Source organism: Pinus tabuliformis, chromosome 3_1 (assembly GCF_031772625.1).
Source record: "Pinus tabuliformis cultivar Carrire ecotype Pingquan chromosome 3_1, CPIR1, whole genome shotgun sequence".
Taxonomy (NCBI): Eukaryota; Viridiplantae; Streptophyta; class Pinopsida; order Pinales; family Pinaceae; genus Pinus; species Pinus tabuliformis.
In genome coordinates this window covers 578,467,824-578,486,631 of record NC_142301.1, presented here as the reverse complement: position 1 = coordinate 578,486,631, position 18,808 = coordinate 578,467,824, and the positions used below count along the sequence as shown (strand labels likewise).

At 36.0% G+C, this 18,808-nt stretch overlaps 1 protein-coding gene across 1 annotated transcript in view; it reads right to left on the bottom strand.

Moving 5' to 3' along the window:
- The window catches only part of LOC149188311 (SH3 domain-containing protein 2-like), a 155,964-nt gene extending 149,948 nt beyond the window's left edge, over positions 1-6,016 (bottom strand). The window contains exons 1-2 of the mRNA XM_089411640.1: positions 5,694-6,016; positions 5,458-5,519 (exon numbers count right to left, since the gene is read on the bottom strand). Coding sequence (XP_089267766.1) covers positions 5,458-5,517 — 60 coding nt within the window. The 5' untranslated portion in view covers positions 5,518-5,519; positions 5,694-6,016. The remainder of the gene's footprint in view (positions 1-5,457; positions 5,520-5,693) is intronic.
- Positions 6,017-18,808: the final 12,792 nt, after the last annotated feature.

Here is an 18,808-nt window from a genome sequence, read left to right as displayed (position 1 = left end):
TGGCAAAGAGGATTAGTGACTCGGCTGAAGTGCGTCAAATCAGAGATCAATTAATTGAGAAGTCTACAGCACATCAAAAGAGAATCAAGGAAGCCTTTGACAGAAAGGCAAAGATGGACAATTTCCAAATTGGAGACTTAGTTCTTAAATGGGTTGCAGTGAAAAAAAAGAAAGGCAATCATGGAAAATTCGATGCTTTGTGGACAGGACCTTTTGTCATTGCTCAGGTCCAGGGGAACAACATTTTCATGCTGCAAAGTATGGAAGGAGAAACAGTTTTTGATGGCCCAATTAATGGGCGGTTTTTGAAGGTTTATGTTGTTTAAGGCCTTTAGGCCCCAACATTGTAAATATGTTCTTTTACAGTTTTTAGTGTAAGCTTAGTTAGACTCCATGCCCAATGGAATACTAGGAAATCTTGTTGATCTTGTTGAAGGCAGTGGTCTATGGTTCTTAAAACCTCACAGGGAGGATTTCATCCCCAGAAGGAGCCAGTGTTAGCCCTACTATGCAACGCTGACTTTCTAATATCAGAGAGAAGCCTGGTCTGTTTGGTGGTGTCCTCAAAGGGGCACCACATGGGTCATTTTCCCCTTCTCCTCTTACCCCGCTTACTCTCCACCATTTCCGTTTCCCTATTTACCTTCTAAACCCGACAAAGCAACCCCCTCTGGCCTTAGCCCCAAGCGCAAAACCCCAAAGCACCCATAAAACCCTACCATATGTCTTCACGTGCTCGTAACCCATCGCGTTGCGTCTCCGCTATTGATCAACCCTCGCCAATCCAACGGCTCATGTTGCACCCGATAAAGGCGACCTACTCGACCACTCTCCACCGTCAAATCATCTCCACCAGACCTGATGGCCTTCACACATATTGCGAGCACAACCTGATCGAGCGATAGCGCGCGATGAGGGCGGTTTTTCTCTCTCATCCGCTGCTACGTGTCGTTCATTGAGTGGAATCGCGCGGCCCTGGGCAATTACCACTTAGCGCCTGAAAGCTTTGCGATGAAAACCGTTACTGCCTAAGTAAACCACCCCCACCCATTAGTGCCCGCGCTACTCCATCGCCCAATGACCGTCCGATCTGTCCGCTGAAGATCCAACGGCCCTGACGCACCCCGCTCCCACCTCAGCCGATAGCCTTCGCCAAGCCATCTCCGCCATTCATCTTCCCGATCTGACGGTCATCTCTCTCGATTGTCCCAACTGTCCACCTACCCATGCACCCTACATCCTACGACCATTCTGTTGCCCGAAGAAGGAGATGACCAGCTCTGCCGGACCGGTTACAGTTGGATCCCCAACAACCACATTAAACAGAAAGTATGGCCAAAAGGAGAAAGGGATATAGCACGGCTCTGTAACAGAATTTATCGGTCATGGACTTCACTGCTGCGAGCATTCCAACTGCCTAAAGGACAGCACAGCAGTTGTACAGATCAAATTTACACAGTGAAGCAAGCAACCTCGTTCAGAGACTCCATCAGGCAATTAAATGCAATTGGTGGTCAATTAAGACCCCTCCATACCTAAACGGCCAAGTGCCATTGTAATGTGAACTTATAAATATCCAGAAGAAAGATGTAATCAGGGTTGGCATTTGATGTAAGGATCAACTTCTGGAGACTGTAGACACTTTCTCACTTGCAACGTCTCATCTTCATTTTCAGCAAATACAAGCTTCTTTTGTTGTTAACTACTCACTGTCCATTTTCCTCTGTTCTAAGCTTGTACCTGATATGCTATGTTCTTGATCTCTTGATGTTTAGCACTAGATAACTGTCATCTTATCTCTGTGTTAGAATATTGAATGCATCACTGAATAAGTTGCTCACGTTTCTTTCTATCTAATGCAAGAGAGCTGTCATCCTATCTTTGCATTAATAGACTAAATTTGCAGGTTTTTGTACTAGTTGCAGCCGGCCATCACATGGTCTTGTATATCTGCTAGTGTGGTTAGTATTCTCCATATTCGCCTAATATCTAAACTGTGAGCATTGGTGGTCTAAAGCCTTGTATTCTGGGGTGTTCATGCATGTCTGGAGTGAAACAGAGTAGAAGTGTTTATCTGGCTTGAACCAAACCATCATTCCTTCCATTAAACCTTGCAACAATAGTTGAATTTATATGTTACCAGGCATCTCCGAGCTACAACCTAGGAGAGTTTCTTGGAATCCTAACAGTATCATTCGAAATCGACCCTGTCACGCAAGTACGAGACTGACCCAATTGCCGATTCCTCTAGTCAGTATAATATATGGTTATTTAAAAAAAAAAAAAAATTAAGGTGTCATTTCCCAAATTCCTAATTTTGGGAAGGCCGTCATCCCTGCACCAAAGCAGGGAATATTTTAGGGACTAAATTTCTCTCATGATATATTTTCCATGTTTTATTTCAAAAATCAATTTGCCAATCTACATTTTATTCACCTAAATTTTATAACATTAAAGTATTGTACTCTATAAATCACTAAAATTTTCTACAAACTAAATTTTATAACATTAAAGTATTGTACTCTATAAATCACTAACATTTTCTACAAACTATATAAACTCCTTAGAAATTTTAATATTTTTATAAAAATATCACCAATCATTTTATGGTTAGAATTTTAACATTTAGTAAGATTGGCCAAGATTCCTGCCAAGATTTCTATACTTTCAGATAAGTATGGATGCTTCAAATTTTCCCTAAACTGGAACTTCTACCTGTTCCAATCACCCTCAGTTTGTGTAACCTCCAGCCATTCTTCATTGAAACTTGAAACTAAGCTGAAACATCTGTCAAAATGGCTCAAAATCTCTGGCTTAAATGGGCTCAAATATCCTGGCTAAAATTGGCTCAAAAATCAAGTTCTAGGGTTTAGCCTCAGGAACTAACTGTTCAAATTTCAGCCTTTCAAGTTTCAGACAACTCTTCACTGCACTTGGGCATGTGCTTCATGCAGTATGGATTCACAAATCACACCAAAGTTTTCAGGCTTCAGCAACAACAGTCACAATTTATAATTTTTATCCCCAGCATAATTTCTCAGCAACCATGATATTTCCACTGCTTAACAGTCACAATTTAATCCCAGACAGTTTTAGGCTTCAGCGGCAATGATTTTACCCCGAAGCCCAGACACTTTCAGCAAATAACATTTTTTTCATTACCCAACTTGTGCTTTGCAATTTTCATCCAACATATTTTGTGCAACAACTGAGCTTTATGACTTCAGGCTTTAAGCCAATTAACAGTGTTTAGAGAGGTTGGAAGCAAGTAATGATAAGTGGGAGAGAAACAATGCAGAAAAGATAAAATAAAGCACAGAGAACACAGTTTTTTAATGTATATGGAATTTTTAAGGGTTTTTGGTTGGCCTAAATTATAGAGCTTGTTAATTCCGATTCATTTTGATGTACCATAGCAAATTATTAGGCCGAATTGAATGTTAACAAATCTATACCTGAACCAGCAATTTGAACTAATTTGAAAACCAGGCCTTGGGGCGTGTTTCTTAAAATGTCTGGAAGAAAAAAAATTCAAAAATCAATCACTCTGTAGAGGGAAGCCTGTCGTTCTGTATGGAAGCTGAAGATCACCTCAGCATTCCCATTTCGGGGCGGGGGCATTCCAGGAATACCTTTTTTCCCTTTTTCTTTTCTTTTTTTCTTCTTTTTTCTTTTTTCTTTTTTTCTATGTGGTTCATGGTCCCCGGAGATCAGTGACTCATTACGTCCACAGAATATTGTTCCAGACAGATACACCCAAAGGGATCTCTTTCCGGCGACTCAAACACGGACCCTGACTGTGAGAGTGTCGAGAGAATTAAACCCGTGACTTCTCAGACGTGCTTAACTATGGGAACTCGACCAATTGAACTAACCCTCAGGTATGGTATTTCAGGAATATCACCAAGTTGTCTACTGTAAAATGGGATAACTAAGATGTTCCTTCCCATCCCCTCACTCACCTTTGTCCTCCAGCTCCAGCAGGCCTGGACACCCTCCTTCTCTTTTGCTCAGCACCAAGTTTTCCAGTTTATAGCATTTTTATCTTCATTGTACACGCAACTTATCTTATACTCTCTCTTAGTTAGACAATATCTTTTTATCTTCATTGTACCTGCACCTTGTTTTATACTATCTTAGTTAGATAATATCCTTTTTCTGCTTTTAGCATAGATCTAGGAGATGTTTTTGTACTCCCACTTTGTACACCCCAGAATATATTTTGTGTACTCCCACCTTGTATGTCCCTGGATGTACTATCATAGTCTCACTTGACCTTATTTGTGTAGTTCTTTGTTAATCTCTCTTATTGAGATGATCATCTTCTTCTCCTCTCTTTTTTTGGTGCTTTTAACATGGATCCAGGAGATATTTTGTACTCCCCACTTTGTACATCTTTGGATATATTATCCGTACTCCCGCTTTGTATGTACCTGGATGTACTTAGTCCCACTGACCCTATTTGTGCAGTCCCTCGATATACTATCTGAGACCCAGTGACCTTATTTGTGTAGTCATTTGTTGGGCATCTAATTAGTTCACATTTGAATATTTGAAAATTGAAAAATGTTTCCGACTATGCACAAAAAGATTCTTCTGATGACATGCTTTGCTTAAAGGAGCAACAATGGAAAGCTGTATAAGCAGAGGCTACAAATAAAAAGCAAGTTGTGGAAATGTTAAGAGAGTATCAGGATGCCACTGCCTTAGAAACTGTTCAATATCTACAAAACTGTACAGAATCAACGCAGGTCTTCTAAACCATCAGGAGAATGTGGATGCCTTATCAGCACAGGTTATGTTTAAGCTCAGAGCTTGGCTAGCTCAAAAGTAACTTAAAAAAAGTAATTAAAAAGTCACAGAGCTTGCCCAGTTCAAAAATAAACTTTAAAAAAGAGTAACACAGAAGTAACAGAGCTTGCTCAGCTCAAAAGTAGCGTTAAAAAAAAACTAAGTGCCAATCTTATCTACGGTATAAGTATAGCTGAACATGACCATAAATGCTGTGAATATTTCAAGCCATATCTGATAAAGTAGATATTTAATCGACTCCTCCTACATAAATTTTTAATCTACATAGGGTCACTGGATCAAATCTAGTGGAGTCACCTGGATCAAATCTCGTGGATTCACCATACGACCTCACCCTTCTAAGAACTACCAAACACCTCTCCCAGCCATGATCTAGGTCAGTCATATTATCTTTTGGATTACCTCAGGCTGCATTGGTAACTTTTAGTTCTATGGTTCAAATCTATATCCCCCGTGTTAAAGTGGGTTCATGAATCCAGAGTTTGAGTTCGTAGCTCGCCCATAATCAATGAAAAGCAAACTTACGGATGAAGTCCGTAACACTTTTTTTAATTGTAACAGATATCCATTCTGAGAAAATACTCCGATACACAGGCATACCAAATGAAAGGAATAAAACCAGAAATAGTATTTAAAAACACCTACATGCTGCTGCTTGGCGACCTGCTCTTTAAACTTGGTGGCTTGCTTTCTCAATGATTCCATTCCTGCAATTATCACAAGACCCATTTTTAATATTGCATTCAATTACTGCCCTGATAGAGGGATCTGCTGCAAAAAGTCAAGATCCCAGTACCAAGCATAAAAGATTAAAAACCTCACTAGGAATGGTTTTCCCATGATATTGATCTTGTTGGCTACGTGAACCAGGCCAGACTTACCAATGGATTTTCCTGCTAGATATGGATAACAGGCCGACAAGAATTATAATTTTTTTGATGTCTCCGTGTGGATATATCTGATTCTCGATCTGGATCCCTGCAATTAAATTTCCTTCTATGTCTGGAACATGTAGCAGATGCTTTCAAAAGCAATTAATACCAAACCGGGGCTGAGGAGGAGGGATAACCAATGAAGGCAGACGTTGTAAATACTCACTAGGAAATATATGAATATGTATTGAATACCTAGAATAGCAACCATGGATATGAGATAAAGCGCCACATAGGGAAACAAAGCTTTCTCAACGACCAAAAGAATATCTGAACTCGGTTTCGATGTTTTTGAATGAGAATACATGGTTTAAGTTTCTACTTGGAGCATTACAATTGGTGCGGAAGGTGGTTAGAAATTGCTTGGAGAAAGAGGTTGGGTATATCACTGGTTTACGTTTTGTGTTTGATGTGTAATTTAGGTTTTAACTCAAAATTTTTTATTACCATACTTAATGATTTTAAATTATTATTATAATTTTAAAATCTGTTTTTTTATATTTACTTTATATTTTGGTTTAAGTTATAAAAAACAAGTGTTTATGTTTTTTATTCAAGAATTTTGGAGGTTTGTAATATATATTTGAATTAGTTTTATCAACTTTTAATATGGTTAGATTTTCTAGGTCTTCTTTTTGAACTTTGATTAATTTTTAAAATAAAATCTTGAAAATCCAATCATAATAGTAAAGAAAATTGGACACTTTACTGAAATTAAATTTTATTTTTTACCAATTATTATTTTTAAATCAATTATTTATTAACACTTTTCATTATAAATATTCCAAAATTATTATTTACGTTTATCAAAATTTAAATTCTTTACGCATACATTTTACTTATTATAATTTTATTAATATAAATAAATAATTAAAATTAACTATAATTTTTAAATAGATTTCTTAAAAATAATAATAATACATTTTTGTTAATAAATTATCATTTATTTATCGAAAATCCAAAAAAATTGATTATGAGTAAATTTAAAATAAAAAATTTGGTATCTTATGAGATAATGTCGAGTGAAACATGAGCAATTCTCATCGAATTTATTATGTGTTATGGTGCCGCTCATAAGATATCTAAAAAATTGAGCAAATGGGAGAAGGTAGATGGCCTAATGTTATCTACAACGAAGACATGAGTGAGAAAGAAAAAAACATGGATTAAAAAAAAACTACATATGGATGCAAAAATGGAATATCTACCTCAATGCATGTCCCACAAATAGCAAGGAGCTAAAGAATTTTGTTATGGAGGAGTTTCGTAAACGGGTATGGGAAACGAGTTGGGTAGAAAGAAGAAGTACTATATTGAGGAATTCAATCCTATGTGTGATCTACAACAAAAAGAGTTCATTGGAGCTAGCATTCCATGGAGGGCAAAGGTTCTTATTACTAATTAAGAACCAACTCGCATCAACTTCGGTGTGAAATAGGACAATGGAAAAAACCTAAAGAAGCTTGGGAAGAACGGATGTGTACTTTTTGCACGTCAAGGACAGTGGAATCAGAAAAACATTTCATTTTGGAATTGTCAGATCAGGAAGTAACTCCTCAAAACAAATCAATTCGTATATTATTCCTTCAGGTTGGTCTTTATTATATACATGAGGGAGAGACTGTTCACTTCATCTCCCGATGACTGTTCATATTTCTTATTATTTATTTACATTAATTACATTCACCCAATCCTAATGATTAGGTGTCAACATTCCCCCCCTTAATCTGAAGGGATGTTGGTGAGTCCAAGCATCATTCTGAATCGTTCAAGCTTTTCTCTTCCAAGCGCTTTGGTGAAGATGTCTGCAATTTGCTCATTAGTGGAACAATGACAAAGATGGATTGTTTTGGCCTCAACATGATGTAGAATCAAATGATATTTAGTATTGATGTGCTTCGTTCAATCATGGAACTTTGGGTTCTTGGCCAACTTTATTACAAAGGTATTATCAATCATGAGTGGAGTTGATTGTACTTGTTTTACCTGCAAATCTTCAAGAATTTTTCTGAGCCACACAATTTCTTTTATTGCTTCAACTGCTACCAAGTATTCTACTTCTGTTGTGGAATCCGTTGGAACTGATTGTTTGTGTGATCTCCAAGAGACAGCTCCTGATCCAAGACTCATAGCATATCCTAAAGTAGATACCCCAGTTTCTTTGTCTCCATCAAAGTCTGGATCAGAGTATCCAATCAAGCTGAAGTCATCCACCTGTGTATACTTGATTCCAATGTATTGAGTTCCCTTCAAGTACCTTAGAACTCTTTTTGCAGCAAACCAATGTCCCTCACAAGGCTTTTGCATAAACCTGGAGAGGATTCCAACAACAAATGAAATGTTTGGTCTGGTAGTAGTTAGGTAGTAGAGACTTCCTACAAGTTGTCTATACTTTGTTGCATCCTCAAATTCTTTTCCTTCAATAGATGTGAGCTTTAAATTTTGTTCCATTAGGGTAGTAAGAGGATTGCATTTTGTCATGCCAAATATGTTCAATAGATCTCCAATGTACTTCTTTTGAGAAAGAAATATGGACTTTGGATGTTGAGTTACTTCAATACCAAGATAGTAATGAACATAGCCCAAAACAGTCATTTCAAAACTTTTCTCCAATTCCTTCTTTATGGATGCAATGTAGCTTTCATTGTTCCCTGTCATCAAAAGATCATCTACATATACCACAAGATATACAACTATTTTGCCAAATTTCTTGACAAATAAAGTTGCATCATCAATATCATAATGTTTGAAATTGAGTTTCAGAAGATGCTCTATTAGTTTTTCATACCAGGCTCGCAGTGCTTGTTTGAGGCCATACAAGGACTTCACAAGTTTGCATACTTTATGTTCATGTCCTTTCACAGCAAATCCTTCAGGCTGGGACATAAAAACATTCTCTTTTAGATCTCCATTCAAGAAAGCGGTTTTAACATCCATTTGATGAACTTTCCAACCGTTCTGAGCTGCTAAGGCAAAGAGTGTCTGGATGGTAGCCCATTTTGCTGTGGGGGCAAAAGTCTCCTCATAATCGACCTCGTCCTTCTGTGCAAAACCTTTTGCCACAAGCCTGGCTTTGTGCTTATCAAGTGAGCCATCAGCTTTATACTTGTTCTTGTAGACCCACTTGCAGCCAATTGGTTTGGTTCCTAATGGAGGATCAATCAACTTCCAAGTGCCATTCCTTATGAGGGCATCATACTCCTTTTTCATTGCTTATTTCCATTCATCATGAGAAGAAGCTTCTTTGAAGGAAGTTGGTTCAAAATCTATAGACAAATTCAATTCACAATCATAAGAAACATCCATATCAATAGGTGAATTAGAGTCATCTACATCACCTCCATTTTGCCGATTTGAATTTCTAGTTCCTGTGTTTTCAACCTCATCAAGATGAACACTTTCAAGTGTCTTTATTAGCCACTTTGGAGGACCTTTCTCGGATGGTCCAGGCTGCTCCATTGATTGAGTTGGGACTGAATTAAGATTGAGTCTCCCAATTCTATCGATCACATCACTTAAAGTACCATCCGTTGTTGGAGTTCCATGTGGGGGAGAGGGTTCTTCAAAAGAAGATTCCACATGTTGATCTAGTATAGGAACCCCTCCTTCAAGATGTGGAATCTGATTATCAAATTCTTGAAATGATTTTGCATTTGCAAATCTATCCAAGCGATCAAGTTGCCGCTCAACAACATTGTCAGTTTTGGGTGATTCAAGAAAAATTACATCTCTAGATACAACAAACTTTTTTTTGACTTCATCATAGAGACGGTATGATTTGGAGGTGTTTGAATACCCCATGAAGATACACTTACGACTTCTTGCACCAAGTTTGTTCTGTGTACCTTTGGTATCAAGGCATAACAAGTGGAACCAAAGACCCTAAGATGCTTTACCGAAGGAACATGCCCATACCACATTTCATATGGAGTCCTGTTTCTAATAGCATTAGATGGACATCTATTCTTTATATATGCAGCACATAGAACAGCATCAACCCAAAACATTATTTTTACATTTTTGAAGAAGAGAATGGAGCGTACCATATTTAAGATTGTCCTATTCATTATTCCAACTACACCATTTTGTTGGGGATTATAAGGTACAATTGTTTGATGTTTGATCCCATGTTGGCGAAGATAGTTTTCAAATTCATTTGATGTGTATTCTTTTCCATTATCAGTGTGAATAGACCCAATATGAGATTGTGCATCATTTTCAATCCATTTATGAAAGTTCTTGAATGTTTGAAAAGCATCAGATTTGTTCTTCAATAAATAAACCCAACACATTCTGGTGTAGTCATCAATAAATGTCATCATATATTTATTTCCATTTGCAAAAGGAACAGGCATTGGACCACATAAATCTGAATGAATGAGTTCAAGTTTTCTATGTGCTCTTGAATGTGAATCATGAAAAGACTGTTTGCTATGCTTTCCTAGAATGCAAGCATCACATTGCTTAAATTTCCTAGGAATTGTAGGCAAACCAGCAACACCATTTTTCTTCAACAAGCGGAGGCTATCATAGTTCAAATGTCCAAGTCTAGTATGTCATAATAAACTTGATGGAAGTGTACCTTCTTCATAATGAGAATTGTATGATAAATGTTGTGCACGAGCAGAGGTACCTTGTAGCTTGAGAAGCCTTTCTTCTTCTATTCCCCTCATGACAAGTGAGTGGTCAGATGCTTTTCTCACCTCAAGCTTGCCATCAAACATATGAATGGAGTGATCTTGCTGGCGGATTTGGACCAAGGACAACAAGTTTCTCTTCAGCCGTGGGAGATATAGAACATGATGCAGAAGAAGTCTGGAAGACCAGGCAATTTAAGCCTGATTGTGCCAAGTCCCGATGGCTTGATTTTTTATTGGTCTGCAAAGTATACTGCTCCATCAACATTGTCAGTAAATTCTTCAAAAAGATCTTTTCTATGAGTCATGTGGCAAGTTGCTCCTGAATCAAGCAGCTAGTCATTTTTCCAAGAAGCAATTGAAGCATTAAATAAATCTTCATTTACTCCAATATTACATTGTGCCACAACATAGTGAGCAGATTCAGGTGCTTTACCTTTGTCTGTGTCATTAGTTTTACCTTTCTATTGACTTCTTTGCTCAATTTTGTCCCATGGTAACTTGCATGTAGAGGCATCATGTGATCCATTTCTTTTGTAGCGTATGCAGTGCAGATCTTCCTTTTCTCCTTGAGAGTGTCTGCCCCCTTGCCTCTGAAATATCTTCCTCTTCCTCTTCGACCACCTCTTCCTCTCGAAGAATCTTGAGCAGGATTATTTTCTTTATGAGCAAGGCACACAGCCTCTTCAGAAGATTTAGAGGTTGTCTTCTTTCCAAAATCTTTCTCTCTTTTAGCAATTTTTTTCACAAGAGAGTCAAAGGTAATATCTTTGAGATTTCTATTTGCTTGCAATGACTCAAGATAATTGGAGTAAGTAAGATAAAGTGCCTTGAGAAAAGTGATAAGAGGAATATCCAATTCAACCTTAGTGGATTTGATATCATGCATTATAGATTTTACTTTGGATGCAAGAGCAAGAGGATCATTATTTTGTAATTCAAGAGTGAAGAGTTTAATCATGAGTTGAACAACTTCAAGTGCAGAATGTGAGTCATAGAGTTCTTTCAGCTTTTGTAAGGCTTCGAAAGCAATTGAAAATGGCGAAATATGGTGACTCACCTCTTCATTTACAGATGCTGCGATTAATGCATAAGCTTTGCTGTTCTTATTTTCCCAAATGGCGAGCTCTTTGTCTAAGGTAGGTTGTTCTAGTTCTTTGTCTCCGTCTCCAATACACACTCCTTTCCACAACTCATTGAAAATGAGGGCGTGTTTTATCATCCTGGACCACTCAGGATAGTTCTCCTTGCCAGTGAGAACTATTCCCACAATGGATATGATTGAATGCATTGTAAAATCTGTGTACAGTGGAAAAAAATCGCTCTTCTACTGGTAAAACAATTTGCACTTGCTGTGTAAAAGAGAAAAAAATGCACTGTAGTAAAATATAGTTCTGATGTATATATCAGAGGTACCATGACAGTGTATGATACCAGAATATATGATAATGGCGGAGTCTTCAAAACACTTTACTATGGCGGAGTCTTCAAAACACTTTAAATGAAAATTGATTATTATAAAACATTTCCCAAAGAAATATTCAGATCAGCTATGCACTGTCAAAAAATCTCTTCCAAATCAGCACCAGATCGATATGACATTAATCACATAAAATGCAGGTTTTTCCTCTTACATCACGAAAGGCCTACTTTAGTACATAGTGCACCTCAAAATTCCAGAGAGCGCTTTAAATCCCAATTCTTCTTTCACCTCTAAAACCTCATTTAAATCCTGAAAAATATACAAACGCCATAAAACCTACTACATCCAAAATCCCCCAACTATAACGGATTTAGGTGCTATAATGGATTTAGATGAAATAGAGGTGGTATGGTTGCTGCGGGTGTTATGTCAACCAGAGGAGCGGGGATACCGGAGTTCGATGGAGAGGCCGAGGTATAGATGGAGAGGTCGTTCGATGGAAAGGCCGAGGTGTATTCCAACAGGCAGCGTTCAACATATGCTACGTTCAATGTAATACACAACACTGTGTATTAAGGCAGTGTAAATACAAGAACTGATACCATCGTTTTGGTGGCTATGGTGTTGAAGATACAACCCCTATCAAAGAGCTGAGTAACATAATCCAGAGTGATCAAGCAGGGCTCATGCAGTGGAATATTTACGAGGATATTGACCTGAGTCAAGAAACGGAGAGACAGTGAGCTGAAGAAAAAACTGAAGAGCAAGAATACTAAAGGTGTCGCATATTTGATAGCCACTAGTAGTTCGTTGTGGTAGCCACCAAAAACTTCAAGTTCCTTGAAGGGATTAGGCTGCTTGAAACTGTAGGTGCTGCTGATGACTGCGCCCAGTCCTGTAGTGAGGACGACGGAAATGATAGAGGGCGTTCACTTAAAAAACGCATATGACAGAGGAACGTATATATGACACTGCCTGGAGCAGGCTTCAGGCAACCAGGCATAATATAGGCCGAAAATTGACACTCAGACACTAGGAGTTACATAAAGACTAATTTCGGGAGCTGGCTCTGATATCATGTCAAACTAGGCAGTAACTCCTCAAAACAAATCAATTCGTATATTATTCCTTCAGGTTGGTCTTTATTATATACATAAGGGAGAGACTGTTCACTTCATCTCCCGATGACTGTTCATATTTCTTATTATTTATTTACATTAATTACATTCACCCAATCCTGATGATTAGGTGTCAACAGAATGCGATGCATTCAAAGGCATCATAGAAAGTTATGGGGAATATGTTAGCATCGGTTTCTTGGCATTGTCTTTTCAGCCAGGGGATTGTTGGAAGGTTGGGCCAGCTCATCATCAATTTGAATAAGAAAAAGATTGAATTGCAAAAGGCGAAAAGCAGGGAACTAATAGTACCATAGACTATTTTAAGTCTCGTGAACGTTAAAATATCATTTCATTTCAAAATTTAGCTTTTTTTTATCTAAATTTAAATTTTATTTAGCAAATGCTATTTTTGTAAATAATTATTATCAATATTTTAAATTATGATGATGATTAACGTCCACTAAGACCAATGTAGTCTATTAGACCTTAAGAAAGTAAGAGATTAATTGTGACTCTTTAATATTTTATTTTTATGATTAAAAAGAAGGGAAAGAAATGCTCCTAGATCACTATAGTTTTGTTGACTTAAAAGTCAAGAGGGTTGGCAGTGTGGCAAATGTTTTGTAAAATGAGAGCAGATGAGTAAGAGTTGGACAATCCGAGAGAGAGCGTTTTTCATCTTAAACCCTCTCAGTATCGGAAAGGTGACAAATTCTTCCGTCCTAAAGTGTTTTGAGAATAGGCCAACATCAAGGTTCCTTTCAAAGCTCATGAAAATTAAGTCATACCTTTGCAATGTTCATTTTCTTCTTTGCACTAGTCAAGACAAAAAGATAATTATCCCACAACTTATTCTTAAATTTGGAGATAACAGTATTTTTAATATTATATTTATTATCCATGATGACCTCCTTCTTTATCCTTAATGATCGAGCCAAGACTTAACATCTTTATGACATCCACACTTAAGTCAGAGATAGAGTTTTGGCTACAATTAAGACTTTTAATGTGAATAAATTTGATTAGATTATTCTAAATTCATCACAATGAATGATTAAGTCTATGTTTAAAATCAATAAATGTAATTCATCATCATTTTACTTATTATAATTTTATTAATATAAATAAATAATTAAAATTATATATATATATAATCAATATTAAATATAATTCTTAAATAAACTTGATATAAATAAGTAAACCTAAATATAATTTTTAAATAAATTTAATAAAAATAATAATACATTTAGTTTCTTGCTTATAGATTTTTATATCTTAAAACAACTCCATTTCATGATAATAATAATAAAAGATTTATCACCCATGAAAATAAACCAACATAGATCCATCTTAAATATAAATTTAACATAAGTTGTAACATGAACTAAGAAGGATCCAATTTCTTCACTTATAATTTTTTATCAGTAAATATTATTTAAATATTTTATATACTATTTAATTTATTTTAATTGATATGAACAAAATTTCAACTTGAATATCATGCTTACACATCATACTAACATATAAAATAATTTTCTTACCTCAAATATTATTTATTTATCATTCAATTAACCTATTAATACTACTTGAAAAATAAATTCCGCATATAAGATAATATTAAATACGCTTTCAAAGCTAAGGTTGTGCTTTGTATTTTTCAAAAAGAATTTTGGAAAGTAATTGAAGTAGTTGTTCATATTACCTTTTCATGTGTCATGTCAAACATCTTTTTCGGTTCAAACTCTCCTTTCTATAAAGTTCCCTCCATTTGGCATTTCTATATGCATAGAGTGCTTTTTAGTTTGATGGTTTTTTTGAACGTGGTTTCATGCTTGAATAATATTATATGTTATTATAGTATATTTGGAATTGTATGTCGAGAGTATGGGAAGATGTTGTACCTTAATTTACATTTAATATTTTTGTCAATAAATTAAACAAAAATATTAATAATAAAAAATTATTTAATATTAATTTTATATTATTAAAGTAAATTAAACAAAAATATCAATAATAAAAAATTATTTAATATAAAATTAATATTAATAATAAAAAATTATTTAATATTAATTTTATATTATTAAAGTAAATTAAACAAAAATATCAATAATAAAAAATGATTTAATATTAATTTTATATTATTAAAGAAAAAAAATTTAGTAATAAAAAATTTGAAATAAATTACTAAAAAGTGATTGGCCCTGAAGAAATTGTTATATTATATATTAAAATTTCAAACAGTGTTTTGTTTAATGGCAGGTCTTGGTATTTAATATCACATGTTGAGTATTTGTACAAAAGGAGCCTTAGCATTCACTACAAAAATCGAAGGGCGAGCTACATGGCGAGGGAAAGGACATACGTGGAGAAAGGTAACACTACACTCTCCATTAATCACCTAGAACAGAGACTTTAGAATCCGCTCATTAGATTTAAATGACACCCAATTCAGAACAGGTTGTGAATTGAATCTCTTGGTAGGAATAAACTACCCTGGCGGTGAATTGATTTGTGCAATTGTGGCAATAAATTCTTTTTGCGGGCAATGTCGAGTCTCGTCTATTTATATAGCAAGTTTAATTGTGAGTACAATGCAAGTTGCAAGATGGAACTAACTCTTCATACTGCTAGGAGTAATGAGTTATAGGTTGATGGAAATGGCATTCACAAAGGAACATCTGAGTGTTAGGAACATTTGTGCCAACCCATTGATAACCTGATGAAGATGGTGGTGTCGTTGATGGAATTAATGAACTCGAGAAGTGAAATGGCAGACCGGGATAAGGATGCAAGCTAGAACTGTTGGAGAAAATTGTTAATGGTTGCAAAAATAACTGGATAAGAAAATGGCAATTATGGAGGCTGAGATGGTAGTCTTAAAGCTTAAATTGAATGAAGTGGAAGCACCCCCAAACCAAGTGAGTGCACTCAAGCAAGAGGAGCTGGAACATAATAAAGACTACCCAAGGAAAAAGGTCAGACAACCAAATGGGCAAGGAGTAGCAGTGCACATAGCAACAGAGGAAAAAATGGACGCAACAATAAAAGTTGGGCATCCGGAGTATGAAAATTTCAAGCTTTGAAAAATGTTTTGCAAATATGTTTTGTATTTAGGGGTTTTTTGTAAAGACTATGGTAGATATCAATGTAGAATTGTAGTTAGAAGATCCTACAAAGGCAAGAAAAAACTCTTGTGAATGTACTGGAATTGTGAAGCCTCTAAAAACATTGAAAGATGTAAAAAGGTTTTGGCCTTGAAACCAACCCTCTTTTGAATGCAAAATGATAATCGTTTCATTTAAAATATATGTGTGTGTATGTGTGTATTATAAATAAAATACTTTAATGCCTATTTTTGTTTTACATAATTTCTATATGAAAAGAGAAATAAAATAATTGGCACTGAATAATCTCTATCTTTTTCTATAATTACGTTCTACTTTTTAATATGAGGGAAATGTGTAATTCCTCCACTACCTAATATGGAGTTGACACATGCAATTTAAAAGTAATATATGAAGAAAATGTATAATTCATTCCATGGTCAACATAGAGTTGACATGTGGTATTTCAAAAAAAATATTAATAGCAAAAGAGAGAGACATAAATAAAATATTTCAATGTCTATATTAAATAACATAATTTTAAATTGATTTTTTAGGGCTTTTTACTAGGGTTTATTTTGTATAACCATCCATGGCTAGTTCTAGGAGAGGGGGACCCCCCCACCCCTTCAATCAAATTGCCTCAGGACTTCGTATGAATGTTGGATCAGCTAACAATCCCTCCCAAACTCCTCATAATTCACGTCCTTTTCAAAGCTCAGTTGGAGGTAATGGAGATTTTAGGCACCCAGAGAAACCATTACTTGGACTATTCTAGCAAAATAAAGTTCAACTAAAAGCAATGCAAGATCCAAGGTATGAGGTTAGATATAACAAGATTACAAAATATGTCAAATAATGCTCTGATCTGCAAGTTCATCAGATTATGGCCCTTTGAAAAGTCCCTGAATAGTTGGATCCAAAATAGATCTAGAGCTAGGAGTAAATGGGTTCTTCACATTATTTGTTTCCAACTTGGAAGATAGAATGAGAGTCTTTGAAGGAGGACCTTACTTTTTTAATCATATTGAGCTCTTCATGTGATTTTGGAAAGAGCGATACAATCCCGAGAAGGAAAAATTTCTTGTTGCTCCAGTATAGGTTCGCCTCTTTTCTCTTCCAAAGGAGTATTGGGAGGAAGAAATCCTTGAAGGCATTGGCAATGTCATTGGTAGCTTTGTCAATGTTTTTGAGGCAACTAAGAGAGGGACATACACATCCTACGCAAGGAACTGTGTCTATATAAGTATTTCGCAGCCCCTTCCAACTTGAATAGACATTTATTATCATGATAATGTTTGGAAACAAACATTGGAATATGTCCCACTTAGATGTAGGTATTGTCACAAACATGGGCATATTTTTAAATATTTTCCTCTGATTGCAAAGGATTTACCAACAAATCAATTCACCCATAAAGAGCAAGAGGGTTTTAGAAAATTCCCCCAAAGGACAAGGAATTTGAGACCTCGAGGAGCCACAAACTTTAGTTAGAACCCTAGATATGGAAACAAGTTTGCGTCTCTCTCCTCTCCAAACAAGACCCCGGTGAAAGAAGTTAATCAATCAATCCCCCAACCAATTGTTAGAGGTATTCCCAAGCCTTTTCCACCCACAATAGAGCCTGAAATAATGATCCAAACGGTAATCTACAAAATTCTCTGGAAAAGGAGCCAACTAACTCAATAATGAAAGAGGATGAGATTGAAGGCCTCCTAAAAGACATGGATCTAGATGTTCCACACATGATTACTATGGAAAGGCCTACCTCAATAAAGATTTGTAATCCATTCCATACAATAAAATAGATAATGCTCAATCTAGTTTGAGTTCTTCAAATCCCCATTTAGGAGTTCATGTGCAATCTTTCAAAGATGCCCTAAAGATGGTCAAGGAGAACATAAGAAAGGCGTGTAAGAGTATTAAGGCCTTGGTCCAAGAAGATGGAAAAAAATTATTCAACTCAGGGAAATTCATGCCAATATAAAAGGCATTTCCTCTATCTCAACCCAAGAAACCTTGAAGTTTTCATCTTGGATATTCAAAGAATAAGTATGTTCTCTGTTGTAATTATTGTTATTGTCGCTCATGATACGTTGTTGTCATTTCCATGGATTTCATCATAGGTTTTCCAAAGACAATCAGGACGCATGACGCTATCATGGTTGTGGTGGACAGGTTGAGCAAGGTAACTCATTTCATTGTTGTCAAGTCTACTCACACAACGAGAGATATTACTTAGATCTTCATAAAAGAAATTGTGAGATTACATGGTGTACCCAAGAAGATTATTTAGGACTAAGATGAAAAGTTTACCTCCAAATTTGGAAGGAACTATTTGCTGGTCTGGGGATAGAATTAGCTTTTAGTACAACGTATCATGCTCATATATATGGACAAACCAAAGGGATAAATAGAGTGCTGGAAAACATGTTGAGAATGTATATCATGCACCAACAAAGGAAGTGGGAAGAGTTTCTTCCACTAGTGGAGTTTGCTTATAACAATGGGTACCAAGAGTCGCTAAATATGAGTCCATTTGAGGCTCTTTATGGTAGGAAGTGCAATACTCCTATTAGCTGGAATGATCTAGTGAACAGGGTGCATATCGGGCCAGATATGTTGAAGGAGATGGAGTAAGAAACAATTGTCATTAGGAAAAAACTAAAGATAGCTCAAGACAAGCATAAGAGCTATGCCTACCAACATAGAGTGCAAAAAGAATTCAAAGTGGGGGGTCATGTGTATCTTTGAATTAGACCAAAGAGAAGCTCATTGA